This window comes from Rosa rugosa, chromosome 1, assembly GCF_958449725.1.
Source record: "Rosa rugosa chromosome 1, drRosRugo1.1, whole genome shotgun sequence".
Classification (NCBI taxonomy): Eukaryota; Viridiplantae; Streptophyta; class Magnoliopsida; order Rosales; family Rosaceae; genus Rosa; species Rosa rugosa.
In genome coordinates this window covers 18,798,022-18,813,595 of record NC_084820.1, presented here as the reverse complement: position 1 = coordinate 18,813,595, position 15,574 = coordinate 18,798,022, and the positions used below count along the sequence as shown (strand labels likewise).

At 38.2% G+C, this 15,574-nt stretch overlaps 1 protein-coding gene across 1 annotated transcript; it reads right to left on the bottom strand.

Annotated features, from left to right (window-relative positions):
- Positions 1 to 7,670: 7,670 nt before the first annotated feature.
- On the bottom strand, positions 7,671 to 8,760 carry LOC133722420 (auxin-binding protein ABP19a-like). Its single transcript, XM_062149320.1, has one exon. The coding sequence runs from the start codon at positions 8,553 to 8,555 to the stop codon at positions 7,842 to 7,844; it is 714 nt and encodes a 237-aa protein (XP_062005304.1). The 5' UTR covers positions 8,556 to 8,760; the 3' UTR covers positions 7,671 to 7,841.
- Positions 8,761 to 15,574: the final 6,814 nt, after the last annotated feature.

Here is a 15,574-nt window from a genome sequence, read left to right as displayed (position 1 = left end):
ATGATTTACATATTCAGTGCCATTGTCACTTTGAAGAAATTTTACGAAACCATTAAACATATTACGAATCATGGTAACCAAAGTTTGGAAGTGTGTAAGGACCTCATTTTTGCAATGCATTGGGTAAATCCAATTATAACGTGAGAATTCATCTGTGAAAAAAAACATAGTATTTGAACCACTAACTGACACAATAGGGGACATCCAAACATCACTGTGAATAATATGAAAAGGAGATGTAGCAGATACATTATTGGAAGGGAAAGGCAATTGATGTGATTTGCTAAGCGCACAATCACGAGAAAAATTACGAAAAGTAGATGGAGACCCAATAGTGGGCTTTAAATGAGCTAAAACTGTAGACGAAGGGTGACCCAGACGATTACGCCAGAGAGAGGAATGAATAGTGGCTAGGGCATGAGGAGCGGTGGAGACGGACGACAAAGTGAGCGGATAGAGGCCATCTTTAGAAGGGCCCTGAAACAATAGACAACCAGTACGTAAGCAACGAATTTGATAAAAGTTAGTAGACAATATTTTCTTTAGTGAAACGAGCTACAGACAGAAGATTTTTACGAATGGATGGAATACGTAAGACATTTTCTAAGAAGAAGTGAGAGTTGCCCAATGAGAAAGGAAGGTTACCAGTATGGGAAACTGGCATTGAATCGCCATTACCCATATAAACATTGTGGAGGCCACCATAAGACTGAGAGTTGTTAAGTGGCATGGCTGTCATATGATGAGCAGCACTCGTATTGGGATACCAATTTGGGTCACCAAGGGAATGGGCTCCGGCAAATGGAGTTGCTGTAGTTGGGCCAGAGAAACAGTGAGGGCAATGAGTGAGACCATGTTTATTTGTTTGACAATTGGGACACCATTGTGGGCCTGGACCAAGAAGCCCAGTGGCCCAAGGTGAGCGAGAAGCCCAATTCGCTGGAGGAAAAGGAGACAACACAACCTGCCCAGCCTGTGCGTTTTGGGAAAACGTGTTATGCCCAGTCTGCATCACGACTTGCTGCTACGTACCCCCACGGCAATATCAATGGTTGCTCTGACTACCAAATTGATGAGGCCGATGATTTTCAATGAGAGATTAGAAGCACGAGACTGTGGTTCCTGGGTTAGACCATGATTAAACAAGGCTGTAGCTGAGGCTGGATCGAAGGAGCGGGTCTGTTGTGCTTCAAAGGCAAGAATTCGAGCACGGAGGTCGGAGAAATCAGCTGAGATTATGCAAGAGTAGTACGGAGCATCAAGTAATCCGACCCAAGACCATGAAGTGTGGCAACTACCAAGTCGACATCAGATACAGGTTGGTTGATTGAGGCCAGTGAATCAGCAATGGATTTGACCTGCTGAAGATATTCATTGACGGACTGCGAACCCTTTTGATGATCAAAGAGTTGGAGCTTGAGGCTTGTGACTTTGGCAAAGGAACGTTGAGAGAAGTGGCAGGCGAGGCAGTCCCAGATCCCCTTAGATGTATCGAATCTGATGGTAAGACAAGCCACATTTTCAGTCAGTGAAATGGTGAGGATACTGACAATTTGCTGGTTAGTGGTGAACCATTTTTCATGCTTGGGGTTGGGGATGGTGGTGGCGGGTCTGCCTTCACTAGCAGTGGTTGTGGTGGTGACTGGTGAGAGAGGGTTCAGGAATGGACCCATCTACATAACCCCAAAGCTTGGCACCATGAAGGTAGGGTTTGATCTGACGGAGCCAGACCAGGTAGTTTGTTTCGATGAGTTTGGTAAATTGGGCGGTGTTTTGGGAGGGAGGGGCAGAAACAAAAGGATTAGAGGAAGGGAATCAAGAGGAAGAAACGAGAGAATAGGTAAGAAAGACACCCTAAACTACTGATACCATAGAAAATAAGGGCCCGTTCGGTATCATTTTGCTATATTGTTTTTTGTTTTACGAATTCAAAAACTTATGTAATTTGCGTTCGGTGCATTAAATTTGAAAAACAAGGAAAACAAATTTTAGGAAACAATTCAAGAACTATGAATAAATATGGGAAATGACTTTTTGACGTTTTCATTGTTTCCTGAAAACAACCTGCCCTGCAATTTAGAGAAAGTGATATATTTTTTTTTACTTTTAAGCACATAGATCCACAAACTCTTCTCATCTCTTTTGATCTTTCTCTCTTTCTTTCCCACAATTTCCACTGAGACTTATCATCTCTTCTCATGATCTCATCTACTTTATCTGCTGTTTGAACTTTTTTCTTCCCCGTCTTTTTCAATCAATTGGAACTTGCAGAATCATGCAGTAGAGAAGAATGAAGGATTTAGAAAATCCCTCTTTCACGTGTCAAATCTAATTTATACGGATGATTTAGGAAGAAAGCTTCGGTATTTTATGCTTCAATATAATTAGATTATCTCATGGGCAAGAGGAATTAACAACTAAGGTTGAGACATTTGATTGAATTATCTTTTTGAACTAAAGATTCAAGAGCTTGCAACTTCAAATGATATATTTTATAAACAAAATTGAGGGATTTGATTCTTCTTGTTCAATCTCCTTCACAATACTCTGTTTCTTTTCTCATAACAACCAATAAAGGATTCATAATCAATACAAACAAAATAGTCAATCTTTCATTATTACTGAGGAAAAACTAAACTGAGTGCTATAGATATTTTTTTTTTTAAATGATAGATATGTTTTTAATATTTAAAGTTTTAAAATACTTGTACCGAACATGTATTTACATCTTAAAAACTTATAGTTTAATTCCCCGTTTTAATTCTACAATCCAGTATTACAAAAATAGTTTCATTCTCCTTGATTTGTGCTTTTACATTCTGTATATTATATAGCAGTATGTATTGACAGTTACATGAAGCAATAAAACTACATTAACAACAATATCAAAACTGATGCACAATTATAACCATATCAAGCTGTAGATAAGCTATTCAATGGAGAAGATTGATTGTCTTTAACACAATTGCTTCACTTAAGGTTAGGCTGCGAGTTCTCCACTCTTGTCTGCTTGAGTTCCTCCCCTAGCTGTTTTCCTCAATTTCAACTTTTCAAGCAAATCTGAGTACTATTTTAAGACTATGCAGAACAGGCTCTTGTTCAGCCTCATTTTGTGTGGTCTGAGCATCTGGCTTCCCAAAATGGCCAAGCCTGTGTGTTACGAAGTGAATGCAAGGCAGGGATGACCAGAAGAAAGAGTCTTTTCTTTCAAGACATAATAATCTAGGCAGTCTCAACAGTGTACAAATTTTGCTAGAACGAAACTTGGTGATCATCTACTCCCTCAATCATCTTTATTTGAGTCTTTTTCGCAAACCTTGTTTGTCATTGTTATCTAGGTATGATCAAGAACTCAATTCCTATGTTCTGACTCTCATGAGTCATGAGCATGAGAATCTCGGAAGAGTTTTAATAGATTTTTCCTTTTCTAGAAGATGCAAGTTTCCAGCACTATAGGCATCATTTGTAGTTCGTTTAAGAATGAGGAATATGAATTGTCAAAACACTAAAATAAAGATAATTCATGAGGCAATCATCTCCTAGTTTCTTCTCAAAGGCCTATCTGGCTTCATCAAGAAGGCCAGTGAGCTTGTCTACTGTTCAGACTGATGTCATCATCATCTCCTCGAAGGCAAAGCCTTTTCTTTTCACAACTCGTATGTTCCCTTGACCCCTTGTGATGAACAGATTTGAACTATTATTGGAAGCCAAATACTGATACTTTGAAATTGAGGCAAGAGGCTGGCTTGCATTGTTATTAACTATAGCACTTTCACTACTTTGATAGTTTGATCTACTTGAACTGTTTGGATGCTGAGAATATATATAAAAAACCGGAGAGACTGAAGCGGATGAAAATGGATTTGTAAGAGTTGAAGGGGGCAATGGTGAAAACGAAAGCCAGGTACTCGCACGAGAATCGAGAGGAGGAGCTTCTTCATCCGCAGCTGAGAACTTTTCCAAAATCTTCATTTCTCTATAACTGACGTAGTTGGGTGTATGTTGATCTTTGGATTAAATACTGTTTACTCCCTATACTTATAGGGTTTCATCGTTTCAGTCCCTGACATTTGAATTTCACCTAAAAAGTCCCTGAACTCTCAATTTCCTCCTAATTGGTCCCTGCCGTCAAAATTTTCTGTTAAAGTGGCCGAAAATGTCTATTATGTCCTCACTTACTTTAAAAAAAATATATTATTTTCTCTCTCTCTTTTATTTCTTTTTTTCATTTCACTTCTTGAAGGTTTGTGGATTGGAACCATCTTGATGAGGAGATGAACAGAAGGAGGCGAGAGAGCCGGAAGAAGAAAAGGTAAAAAGAAAAAAAAAAAAAAAAAAAAAGGGAGGAAGAGAAATATATATATATATTTTTAAGTAAATGTGGGTATAATAGACTTTTTAGGGGAAGATAACGGAGTTTTTTACGGATACTTGACGGCAGGGACCAATTGGGAGGAAATTGGGAGTTCAGGGACTTTTTAGGTGAAATTCGAAGGTCAGGGACTGAAACGATGAAACCCTATAAGTATAGGGAGTAAAGCAGTATTTACCCTTGATCTTAATATCACTTGCATAGTTTTGATTTCATAGATTTCACTATCCTTGTCTAATATTTTATCTGATGATCTAATAATACTTTCACGGATCCTGTTGTAGAACTAACTACGAGAATCCATCAAACAATATGTATTCTCAGGTATCTTAACTCTTCAGCTATGTCTTTCCTTTCTTAGATTTGCAACCTCACTTGGATAGACTCAAAACATTGGACTTCGATTGACCAAGTTATAATGAAAGGAACATTATTAATAGAGTCAAGTTTCTTACTGAGCTCAACTACTGCTACAGTTAAAACTTACACTTCATATGCTATTACAAGGCATGCTCATGAGATATTGAAACTTGTTTGTAAACAAAAACTAGAACACAATTTGGCTTGGTTAGCCCCATGAAGTTTGACTCCATCAATAGAATCAGTTGCCAAATGACTTGCAAAACAATTGTAACCAGAGGTCAGAAATAGATATCTGGCTAGACTAACTGTAGCATCTTCTAAATATCTTATAGGACAAAATACTGTTTACTCCCTATACTTATAGGGTCTCAACGTTTCAGTCTCTGACGTTTCAATTTCACCTAAAAACTCCCTGAACTCTCCAATTTCACCCAATTGGTCCTTGCGGTCAACTTTCCGTCAAAAATTATGTCATCTTGCTGATGTGGCAGTTTTTTCACAATAAAATGACTATTTTACCCTCACCGACCAAAAAAATAATCTTTTTTTTTTTTGTTCTTTTTTTTTTACTCTCTTTTCTCTTTTTTTTTTATATTTGTTCTCTTTTTTTTCTATTTTTTTAATTTGTTCTCTTTTTTTTAACTCTCTTTTCTCTTTTTTTTTAAACTCTTTTTTCTTTTTTTTTAACTCTCTTTTCTCTATTTTTTTTATTTGTTCTCTTTTTTTGTTTCCTACTCTTTTTTCTCTCTGTTTTTTTTTAAACTCCCTTTTCTCTTTTTTTTTTTGTTCTCTCTCTCTCTCTTTTTATATATTTCTTTCTCTTATCTTTTTACCTCTTCTTGACTTCTTCCTCTTCCTCCTCTCTGCTCTTCGGCCTTCTCTTCCCCCTCTCTGATCGCAGCTCCAGTTTCTGGCCACGCTTGGACGCCAGAATGTTAAGAAAAAGGAGAGAAAAGAGAGTTAAAAAAAAACAGAGAGAGAGAGAGAACAAATAAAAAAAAAGAGAAAAGAGAGTTAAAAAAAAAAAAAAAAAAAAAGAGTTTAAAAAAAAAAGAGAGAGTAGGAAACCAAACAAAGAGAACAAATTAAAAAAAAAGAGAGAAAAGAGAGTTAAAAAAAAGGAGAGAAAAGAGAGTGAAAAAAATAGAGAAAAGAAAGTTAAAAAAAAAAAGAGAAAAGAGAGTTAAAAGAAAGGAGATAAAAGAGAGTTAAAAAAAAAAAAAAAGAGAGAGAACAAATAAAAAACATAGAGAAAAGAGAGTTCAAAAAAAAAAAAAAATTCTGGTCGGTGAGGGTAAAATAATCATTTTACTGTGAAAAAACTGCCACATCAGCAAGATGACGGAATTTTTGACGGAAAATTGACGGCAATGACCAATTGGGTGAAATTGGAGAGTTCAGGGAGTTGTTAGAGCATCTCCCATGGTAGGCTAAAAGCCAAATGGTTTTAGCCTACCAAAAACAGAATATTCCCTCTAATATGCTTTTTTAGCCTACCAACAAAAAACAGTGCTGTCACCGTAGGCCAAATTCTGTAGGCCAAAATCAAATATCATCACATCTAACTGCTATAATTTAATTTGATAATGACAAAAAAAACAGCTATCAATAAAACTAATCGATTTAGTTAAATGAAAATAAGTATATCATAGAAATTAATAGTTACACATTTATTTTAAAAATTCTAAACATATCAAATATTGGGCTCATATTGAAGATCTCAACAAGATATTTACAATGATGTAATTTTAATATTTAGTAACATTATAAATAACCCATGTATCCTTTCAACAAAAAAAAATAACCCATGTATATAGGAAAAATGATTTTTCTTAAATGTAAAATTCATGTTATTAATGAAACAAAAAAAAAAGTCACCAGGGCTCACCATTTGGCTTACCAAATCTGAGCCCAAATTTGGCCTAACAAATTTGAGAAGGCCAAATTTTTTTCTTGCCATTTGGGATATAGCTTACGGTGGGAGCATGTTGTAGGCCATAAATAGGATTATGGCTTACGGTGGGAGATGCCCTTAGGTGAAATTGAAACGTCAGGGACTGAAATATATGGAGTAAACAGTATTTTGTCCTATCTTATGTAAGTTTCTAATTAATTTTTCTTACCTTTTCTTGTGTACATTGTTGGATACACGCATTTTTTTGCCCAATAAGAACCATAAACAGAAAGCAAGGGGAATAAGAACCCAAGCAAAACAACTGAACAGGCCAGATCCACTCCTAAACAAAAGGAGGACCTCGTAAACCATTAAACAGTAAAATTTCAAGTAAGGGGGAAGGTGGTTGAAAAAGCCAATCAGGAGGACACTTCCCGCTACGAACCAACGAAAGCAACAAGATGAGTTGCTTTGTTGGATACGCGCATTTGACGACTCAAAATTTCTACACATATCAATTTGGCCAGTGTTATCAGTTGGAGGGCAGTACTATATTGGCATATTGCTATTATACTCCTTTATACATCTTTATTTTGGAATCTAAACCTCATACATGTGCAATAATATAAGTCAAATGATATTTTGGGTATACCAATAGAAGACGTTATGTATTCATATTTTTGTTTTTAATAAGTTAATTTCATTATATGTATGTTAAGAATCAAAGAAAGTCAGCAGACAAGAAGTCGACGTTTCTTCATGATCAAGTTTTTCTCATCAGCTAGAGCAACACGTATCACAATTCTAGAAATTAGTTGTGCAGTTTGTTATTTTCTCAGTTTTTTTATTTCTTCTTAAGCTAATATTAGAGACTCTCTCTCTCTCTCTCTGAAAACTCTAACAAATCACATGTAAACAAAGAGTTGTTAATATGGAGACTGATGACTAAGAAGCTAGCTGCTTTGTTACTCATCATCAAGCCTCTAGTTTAGTTTCCTTTTGCCATTTACTTTCTGTTAGCAGAGAAAGATTTGCTAAACAAACATAAAGAAGTTCTATCAAATTATTAGCTAGATGGACTAATCATTTTATTCCATCATTATACATAAGATGCAACTAAATGAAGCAGTAAGAATATAATAAAAATACAGAATAAAGCAGTAACATTATGTGGTTACAATATATTATCCATGCTGTTGGCTTTACTATACATCAATTAGTACCACCAAGAAGACCCTTAAGTTTCTTAATCTCAGCAGTGTCAAGGAGAGTAGTTTGTGCTATCAATTCAGTACGTAAATCATTTTGAAACAGTGCAGTCTCCAAAACCTGCACACCTGGGTTGTCACTATTGAAGCTAGCAAATATAAGGGCTGGAGTATCACCTGCGTTTACTTGGAAGTGAAGCAAACCTTGAGGTAAAACCATAATATCACCTGTCTTCAGTGTTTTTACATAAGCTTTGTTATCCGAGGCGATGAACCCAGATATAACTTTGCCTTCCGCAATAAGTATGGTCTCTGAAGCTCCGCGGTGAGAGTGCATCGGAGAAACTCCACCAACCTCCAAATCCCCACGAGCCAGCGAAATACCAAGGCCATTCAGACCAGGAAATTGAGCAACAAATGCAGTTTTGAGTCCAAATTTGTTTATATTTGAGCTGTTACCAGGAACTCCTAGGCCAGAGTACACAAAATCGTCTACCTTAACATCTGAGGGGTTTTTGCAAGAGTATCCTGCAGGGCTTGGAGGAGCTGTATAGTCTACAACACAGAAATTGCCTACATTAACATCTGAGGGGTTTTTGCAAGAGTATCCTGTAGGGCTTGGAGGAGTTGTATAGTCTGCAACACAGAAATCTTGGACAGCCGCATAGGAAGAGGAGAGAATGAGAAAAAATATGAAGAAGATAGAGGAAATCATCATGATATGTTCGGAGATTATCGTCTACCAAAAAAGTATGATTTTATTCAAGATTGCTTACAAAGCAAGATTAGGTACCAAACAAAGTATTTAATTCAGGACCACTCCTTTATGCAAGATTTCTTTCCAAAAAGATGTTACCTAAGCTGCAGCACACAAATCTTGACAAAGTGCAGCCCTGTAGCAGCTCTATATCCACCTATCTTGACAAAGCTATCCATACTACATTTATGCTTTGACAAAGATGTATTTGTACACTTCCCAACTGTAATATTGGTAGGATAGTTATGGTAACAGCTCCCCACTTCCCAACTGTAAAATTGGTAGGATTGTTGTGGTAGCAGCTCTATAAGGGGACCGTCTGGTACCGGGTTGGGAAGTGGGAAGCTGCTACCATAACTATCCTACCAATATTCCAATTGGTGTGGTTTTATCTTATATGCTATTGCATGTATGTTTGCGTAATGCTAGTGTATCAAGTATATATGGTTGTTTGGTCTTATCTTATCTTATCTTATCCTATTTTACTTTTGTGGAAATCAAGGCATTGCTTGTTCATATTATGTATATGGTTACAAAAGAGCAATTTCAATAACAAATGTATTGTCTTGAATTTATTTGGAAGGGAGAATGAGTTTGTTATAATTTAAAGCTCAACATTCTTTCCCAAGAGGCAGCCTTTAATTAGTTGTTAAATTGAATCTAGACAATTTTAAATGGTTTAAACTGGATGCTTTGATTCATGTTTCTTGTTTTGAATGTCCTGTTTTGTGTTGCATATTTGTTTGAACAAAGTGTCTGCTAGCCTCAGGTGTACGTCCAACTGGGGATTAACAACGCATGATGTGCACGCGGTGTTTGTCCCAAAAAAGTGAGCTGCAATAAAACTCCTTTTATTGCGGCTGCAGGCCAAGCACGAGGGATGTTTAGAAAACAGGAATGTCGACCTAATCCTGAATCTATTTTGGAGTTCTCCTGGGAGTATTCATCACCATTCTCCTCACCGTCAGTATAACCATTATCTGTCCATTCTTCCAAACTCATTTTCACCGTCAACAGCAGAATTTAGCCGGGATTTGACCAACTCGATCACTCTTATCTTGAATTTTCACACCGAAATCAATTCCCTATTGAATATTCCCCACCATCTACCACCCTGTCGGGCTGTTATCCTCCGCCACCGCCTCCTCCTTATTTTCCACACCATTAATTATCACCCTCAATCTCGCAATCAGCTACCTCCTCAATCTTATCATCTTCAGTAGCCCAATCAGGTATGTGTATGTTTCTGTATTGGGGATATGATGTTGAAGATTTGAGTTTTGTGTATATCTGTGGATTCTTGATGAGATTGGTTGTTAGTCTTGGTTTTGAGAACAGCATTGCATCTTAAACTAACTTTACTGTATGTTAATATTTTAACACAAATGCTTGTAGGAGTGGGCAGCTCAGATCGGCCGAATAACCAGGCTTGGAATTACCCAAGTAAGTTATCTCTATATTTCATCTCTAATTTGTTGATTCATATTGAGAAAAACATCTAGTTTCAAATTACAATTTGCAGGCACATAGTATTGTTGACCAAATTGCATTTAGTACTGCCAGGTCTTAGTTTTGGTATTCAACTATTTTATCTTTGTGTTCGAAATTGTTGCTGGGAATTGAGTAGTGTAAACATTATATTAAATGAAGGTGTTGAAGGATGTCGACATTATGTGTGCCTCTACAAACTAGGGTTTAGAGTTGTAATAGGAAAAGGTTCTAGGTATTTAATTGTATTCGGATTTTATTACCTTTTGTGTACCTTGTAACTCCCTATATAAAGGGCTCATAAATCATCAAGTAAGTTTTTAAAGATTAAAGTTCCTGCTTTCTTGTCTTTTAAATTCATTTATTTGCTGCAGGATTTTGAAATATATGAACATGGTTTTGAGTATTCATTTATCAAGTAAGTTCGTGCTGATAACGTGTTGTGGAGATTTGGAATTGTGTGTATATTATTGATAATAGGAGCCATTTATATAGGGAGTTACAAAGTACACAAAAGGTAATAGAATCCAAATACAATTGAATACCTAGAACATTTTCCTATTACAACTCTAAACCCTAGTTTGTAGAGGCACACATAATGTCGACATCCTTCAACACTCCCCCTTGTGCCGCTCAAACTTGGTGATAACGCTTTGATCGTTGCCTCACTAAAAACCTTGCCAGGTAACAAAAACCCTGTGGGACAAAAATAACCCTGGTCGAATGACAAAAAGAGCACAACACTTCCTTCACTCTTCGAGATCGAACATGTAGACATCATACTTAATTAGGTGAGCCAAGTGAGAAAGAGTTAAAACAAAATGTCATTTATTGATTTAAGGCATAACTGCCATTACATAATTCTTGGAAATAAAAGACTACTCTAAATAAAAATCTGCGGCATTTTGTCTTCATCGCCAGATTTAAAGTCTTCTTGAACTCGATGTCTTGATCACTGTGAGGCAGCTACCTTCTTAGGTACATTGCAAACTCAGGCCCATTGATCAGACGTTCCATATCAGAAATAGATACCATGAAGAGGATTCTCCCTTGATTGAGGCGCATTGGCGCAATGTGCATGGTCCCTCGGACCTGAGGCGTTGGAAGATTATGACCATGGCCAACGTTGGCTCTATGGTTTCCAACTCTTAGTCCCTCAAAATCACGGCTCCTACGGTGGCGTGATTGTCGCCTTTTGCGACTACCTTCATGAGCATTTTAATCATATGGATCATGACGTCTATGGCGACTTTCTCTAGCCATGGGACGATGCTCTGGATAGCTATCTCGAAGCCTATCAATTTCTCTTCTCACAAGCTCGTTGTCTTGCCTTTCAGCAATTTCCATAGCTTCAATAAGCTTTTTGAAAGCTTGTGATCCGTCTTGCATTTATATGAGTCCGAAATAAATCACAGGACCTCATAGCATAGACAGGGAAGGTATTGAAGGTTTTCTCAATCAATTGTTCTTATGTTATCGTCTTGCTATAGAAGCGCATCATTCCTGTGATGCGGAGAGCTTCCGAATAAAATTGTATGACTGTATCAAAGTCAGAGAAGCGAAGATCATTCCATTCTGCTTCTAAATTCGGAAGGATGGAGTCACGAACATTGCCATAACGTTCACAAAGCGCTTGCCAAAGCTTTATGGCGCTATCCTCATTCATGAACTCAAACTAGAGGTCTCTATCCATATGACGCATCATTAGGGCAAGTGCCCTGGAATTGTCAATCTCAGTTTGAGGGTCTGGAGCAGTTCCTTCAGAACAAAGCCCTTGGATTGTGTGCAATAGATGACAGAAAATAAGATAGAGCTCAACGTCCTGAGCCCACAATAGGTATCTTTTGCCTGCATAATCCAATGGAACAAAATCAAGTATGTTCGAGTTTGACATCCTGAAAAAGGGTGAAACAAGAACAAATTAGCTTCGGAGCTAAACTTTCACGAAAACTAATAATAATAAGATTTCCGAGCTATGCTACCAAGAAATCAATTTCCAAGAATTATGTAATGGCAGTTATGCCTTAAATCAATAAATGACATTTTGTTTTAACTCTTTCTCTCTTGGCTCACCTAATTAAGTATGATGTCTAGGAAAGTAATTGAGATTAGTGGTACTTAAGAGAGCCTCGCTCCACCGACATATTATCCTACTTTCCTAGTCATATTTGATTGGAGTCACCGAACGGATTGAGTAACTACAATCTGCCTAAGTTTGACTTTATTTTTGGATTAGACTTTGGTTAAGAAACTTTGATGTAATCATTGGCTATTAATAAAGTGTCGATTCTTTTACTTAATGTCTTGGACATACCTTAATTCGAACTTTATTTGAAAGATATAAGTGCCAATGGTTTTCATGTGGAAACACATTGTGAGAATGGACAAGAGTTCCTTTGCATCACCTCTAATGACTACGGACATAAACTAGTATTAGAGAAACTTATGTGTCGCTCTAGTGGGTTGTATGCAACCACTATTCAAGTCATTGAATCCAACCATGTCATGATAGATGGTTTATGGGATTCTGACACATATAGGCTTTGGCATGACCATTTGGGACACCCAGGTCGTGACATGATGATCCATGTATTAAAGACTTCACACGAACATCCATTTTTCAGAACGAAAAGAAGTAAGAACCAAGAATTGGTTTGAGGAGCTGCACATGCGCCTCATGGCGCCATGATTGTGCAAGACTGGCCTCACATGGCCAGCACCTCCTACCTCCTGCGGCCAATACATGGCATTAACGCCATGTATGGAGACTTGGCTCCTCTCTCTACTTCTCAAAGTCAATTGTGACATTCTAGCTCAACCAAAACCTTCATTGGTTGATTATAAGGCCAATCTTTCGTTCTGTCAAGCCTGTTTTTTAAGGATCACGACCATCCTATGCAAAGGACACTAAAGGAATAATTTCATTCTTACAAAGAATCCAAGGGGATTATGTACGTGGATCGATTCAACCAACTTGCAGACTGCTTAGATGTTTTATGGTGTTGGTTAATGTGCGGACACGCTGGTCACGTGTCACACTATCATCCACTCGTAATGCTGCTTATGATGAACTCCTAGCCCAGAACATATGGCTACGGGCTCACTACCCAGATCATCCCATTCACTCAATTTGACTTGATAATGCTACAGAGTTTACATCGCAAATTTTCGATGACTATTGCATATCATTGGGTATTCATATCAAGTATCATATTCTCATGTACACACCCAATTGGTCTCAAGGAAAAGCCACAATTAAAAGACTACGATGGTAGCCCGGATTTTGGTAATGCGCACCAATATTTTCGCTTGGGTTATGCAATATCGCATGCAGCTATGCTAATTCGTTTACGACTCATAGCAGCCACTCAACTTTTATTTGCGTTACAGCTAGTGACTGAGTTCGAGTCTAATATCTCGTACTTATGCATATTTGAGTGTGCGGTTCATGTGCTAATTGCGCCGCCACAGCGCATCAACATGAGTCATTGCAACGAATGCATATATATATTTGTGTTGGACATGAGTCTCCAACTATAAGTCCGCTATGTAGAACCCTTGACAGGCGATCTCTTTTTTTGCTGGATTTGCGGATTGTCACTTTGATGAGACAGTCTTCCCGTCATTAGGGAGAGATTAGAACGTCAACGTTCAACAGAAACGACAGGAATTGTCGTGGTCTGTCCCCACTATGTCTCATCTTTATCCCCTAAAAGTGACGAGATCACATATACCTGCTGCAAACATGTCTACAAGGATTGATGTCCCCACAGGAGGATATGGTGCCACCGAAGGAGATGGGTACGGCACCACGACCATGGATGGTGGTATGGTGACGCCATAAGGTGGCATAATGGCGTCATAGGCCATGGGTTCCGCTAGAGAGCGTAGGAGACCCATAGGTTCGATGGATTCTCACCCTAGGAAGAGAGCGAGTTTGGCACGTACAACTTGATCCATTGATCATTGATACTCAAAATCCGTCTCATGAGAATATTATGGATTGTGGTTATGTCCAAGAGACGTCATTGGGGGATGCCTCAATGTTAGAACCAATTCCTGAGAATATAGAGATCTCTACGAACTACACTAGTGTACATGAGGACGTGGAATTATTGAGACCAATGACATCGAACCTTACTCCGTTGAAGAATGCCAACGTAGAGAAAATTGGCCTAAATGGAAGGATGTGATTCAGGTTGAATTGGATTCACTAACGAAGAGGAAGGATTTCGGGGCTGAGATGCCAACACCTCCTAACATAAAACCTGTTGACATTAATAGGTCTTCGTTAGATAGCGTGATGAGAAAAAGAGATGATAATCTCGCCTTAAGGCGCAAGGTTTCTCACAACGCCCTGGAATCGACTACGAGAAGACATATTCTCTCGTAATGGATGTCTTCTCGTAATGGATGTCATTGCACTCCACTACCTTGTCAGTTTGGTAGTTTCCAAATAACTGAACATGCAGCTTACGAATGTGGTCACTACGTATCTCTATGGGGATCTAGATACGGAATATAATGAAGGTTCTTGTGGACTTCATTTACCCAAATCAAGTGGCTCTTGACCACGAAGCGCGTTTGCAATGAGGGTGAAACGCTCACTAAAGTGACTACTTGATTGGGAAGGGATATGATGAACTATGCCCCTTCGTTTTCATGACAAGTTCTGGATTTGCAATTGTCACGGTTTATGTTGATAAACATAATTGGAACCCTTGAGAGTTAAAGGAAACCGCTGAACACCTGAAATCCGAGTTTGAGATGAAGGACCTTGGGAGAACACGGTTTTGTCTAGATTTAGAACTTGTATACCATGTCAATAAATGCTTTGCATTTTGATAAAGTCAAAGATGCACTCCCATGGTCGTCCGTAGTCTTGACCCTAAGAGGGATACGTTTCGTCCTAGGGATGATGACGAAGACGTGTTAATTGGCAGAAGTGTCTTACCTAAGTGCAATAGGCGCATTATTGTACTTAACACAATACAAGACCGAACACCTCATTTGTTATGAACTTGTTGGCTAGATGTAGCCCTGCTCCAATTCAACGTCATTGGACTGGTATAAAGACAATCTTTCGTTACTTAAAATGTACTTCGTTACTTAAAATGTACGATAGATATGGGCTTGTTCTATCCCTGCAGAGAGAAAAGAATGATGGAAGAATGAGAACGAATTTCATTAGCCCAAGTGGCACCGTCCAAGACGCCGTGATCGGCAAAGCCACCGGCCACCCATCCTCCTCCCTTACATCAAAACGATGATGATGTTTTGATGGGTTTTGCTGATGTAGGGTATCTCTCTGACCCTCACAAAGGTCGCTCCCAAAAGGGTTATGTCTTCATGTAGACCCTTGTTGCTACTTCCTCAAATCATGCAGAGATTATCGCTCTACATGAAGTCGTGCGAGAATGCATATGGCTAAGGTCTGTAGTTAGACACATTCGAGGAACTTGTGGTTTGAAGTCTACCACAGATGAACCTAC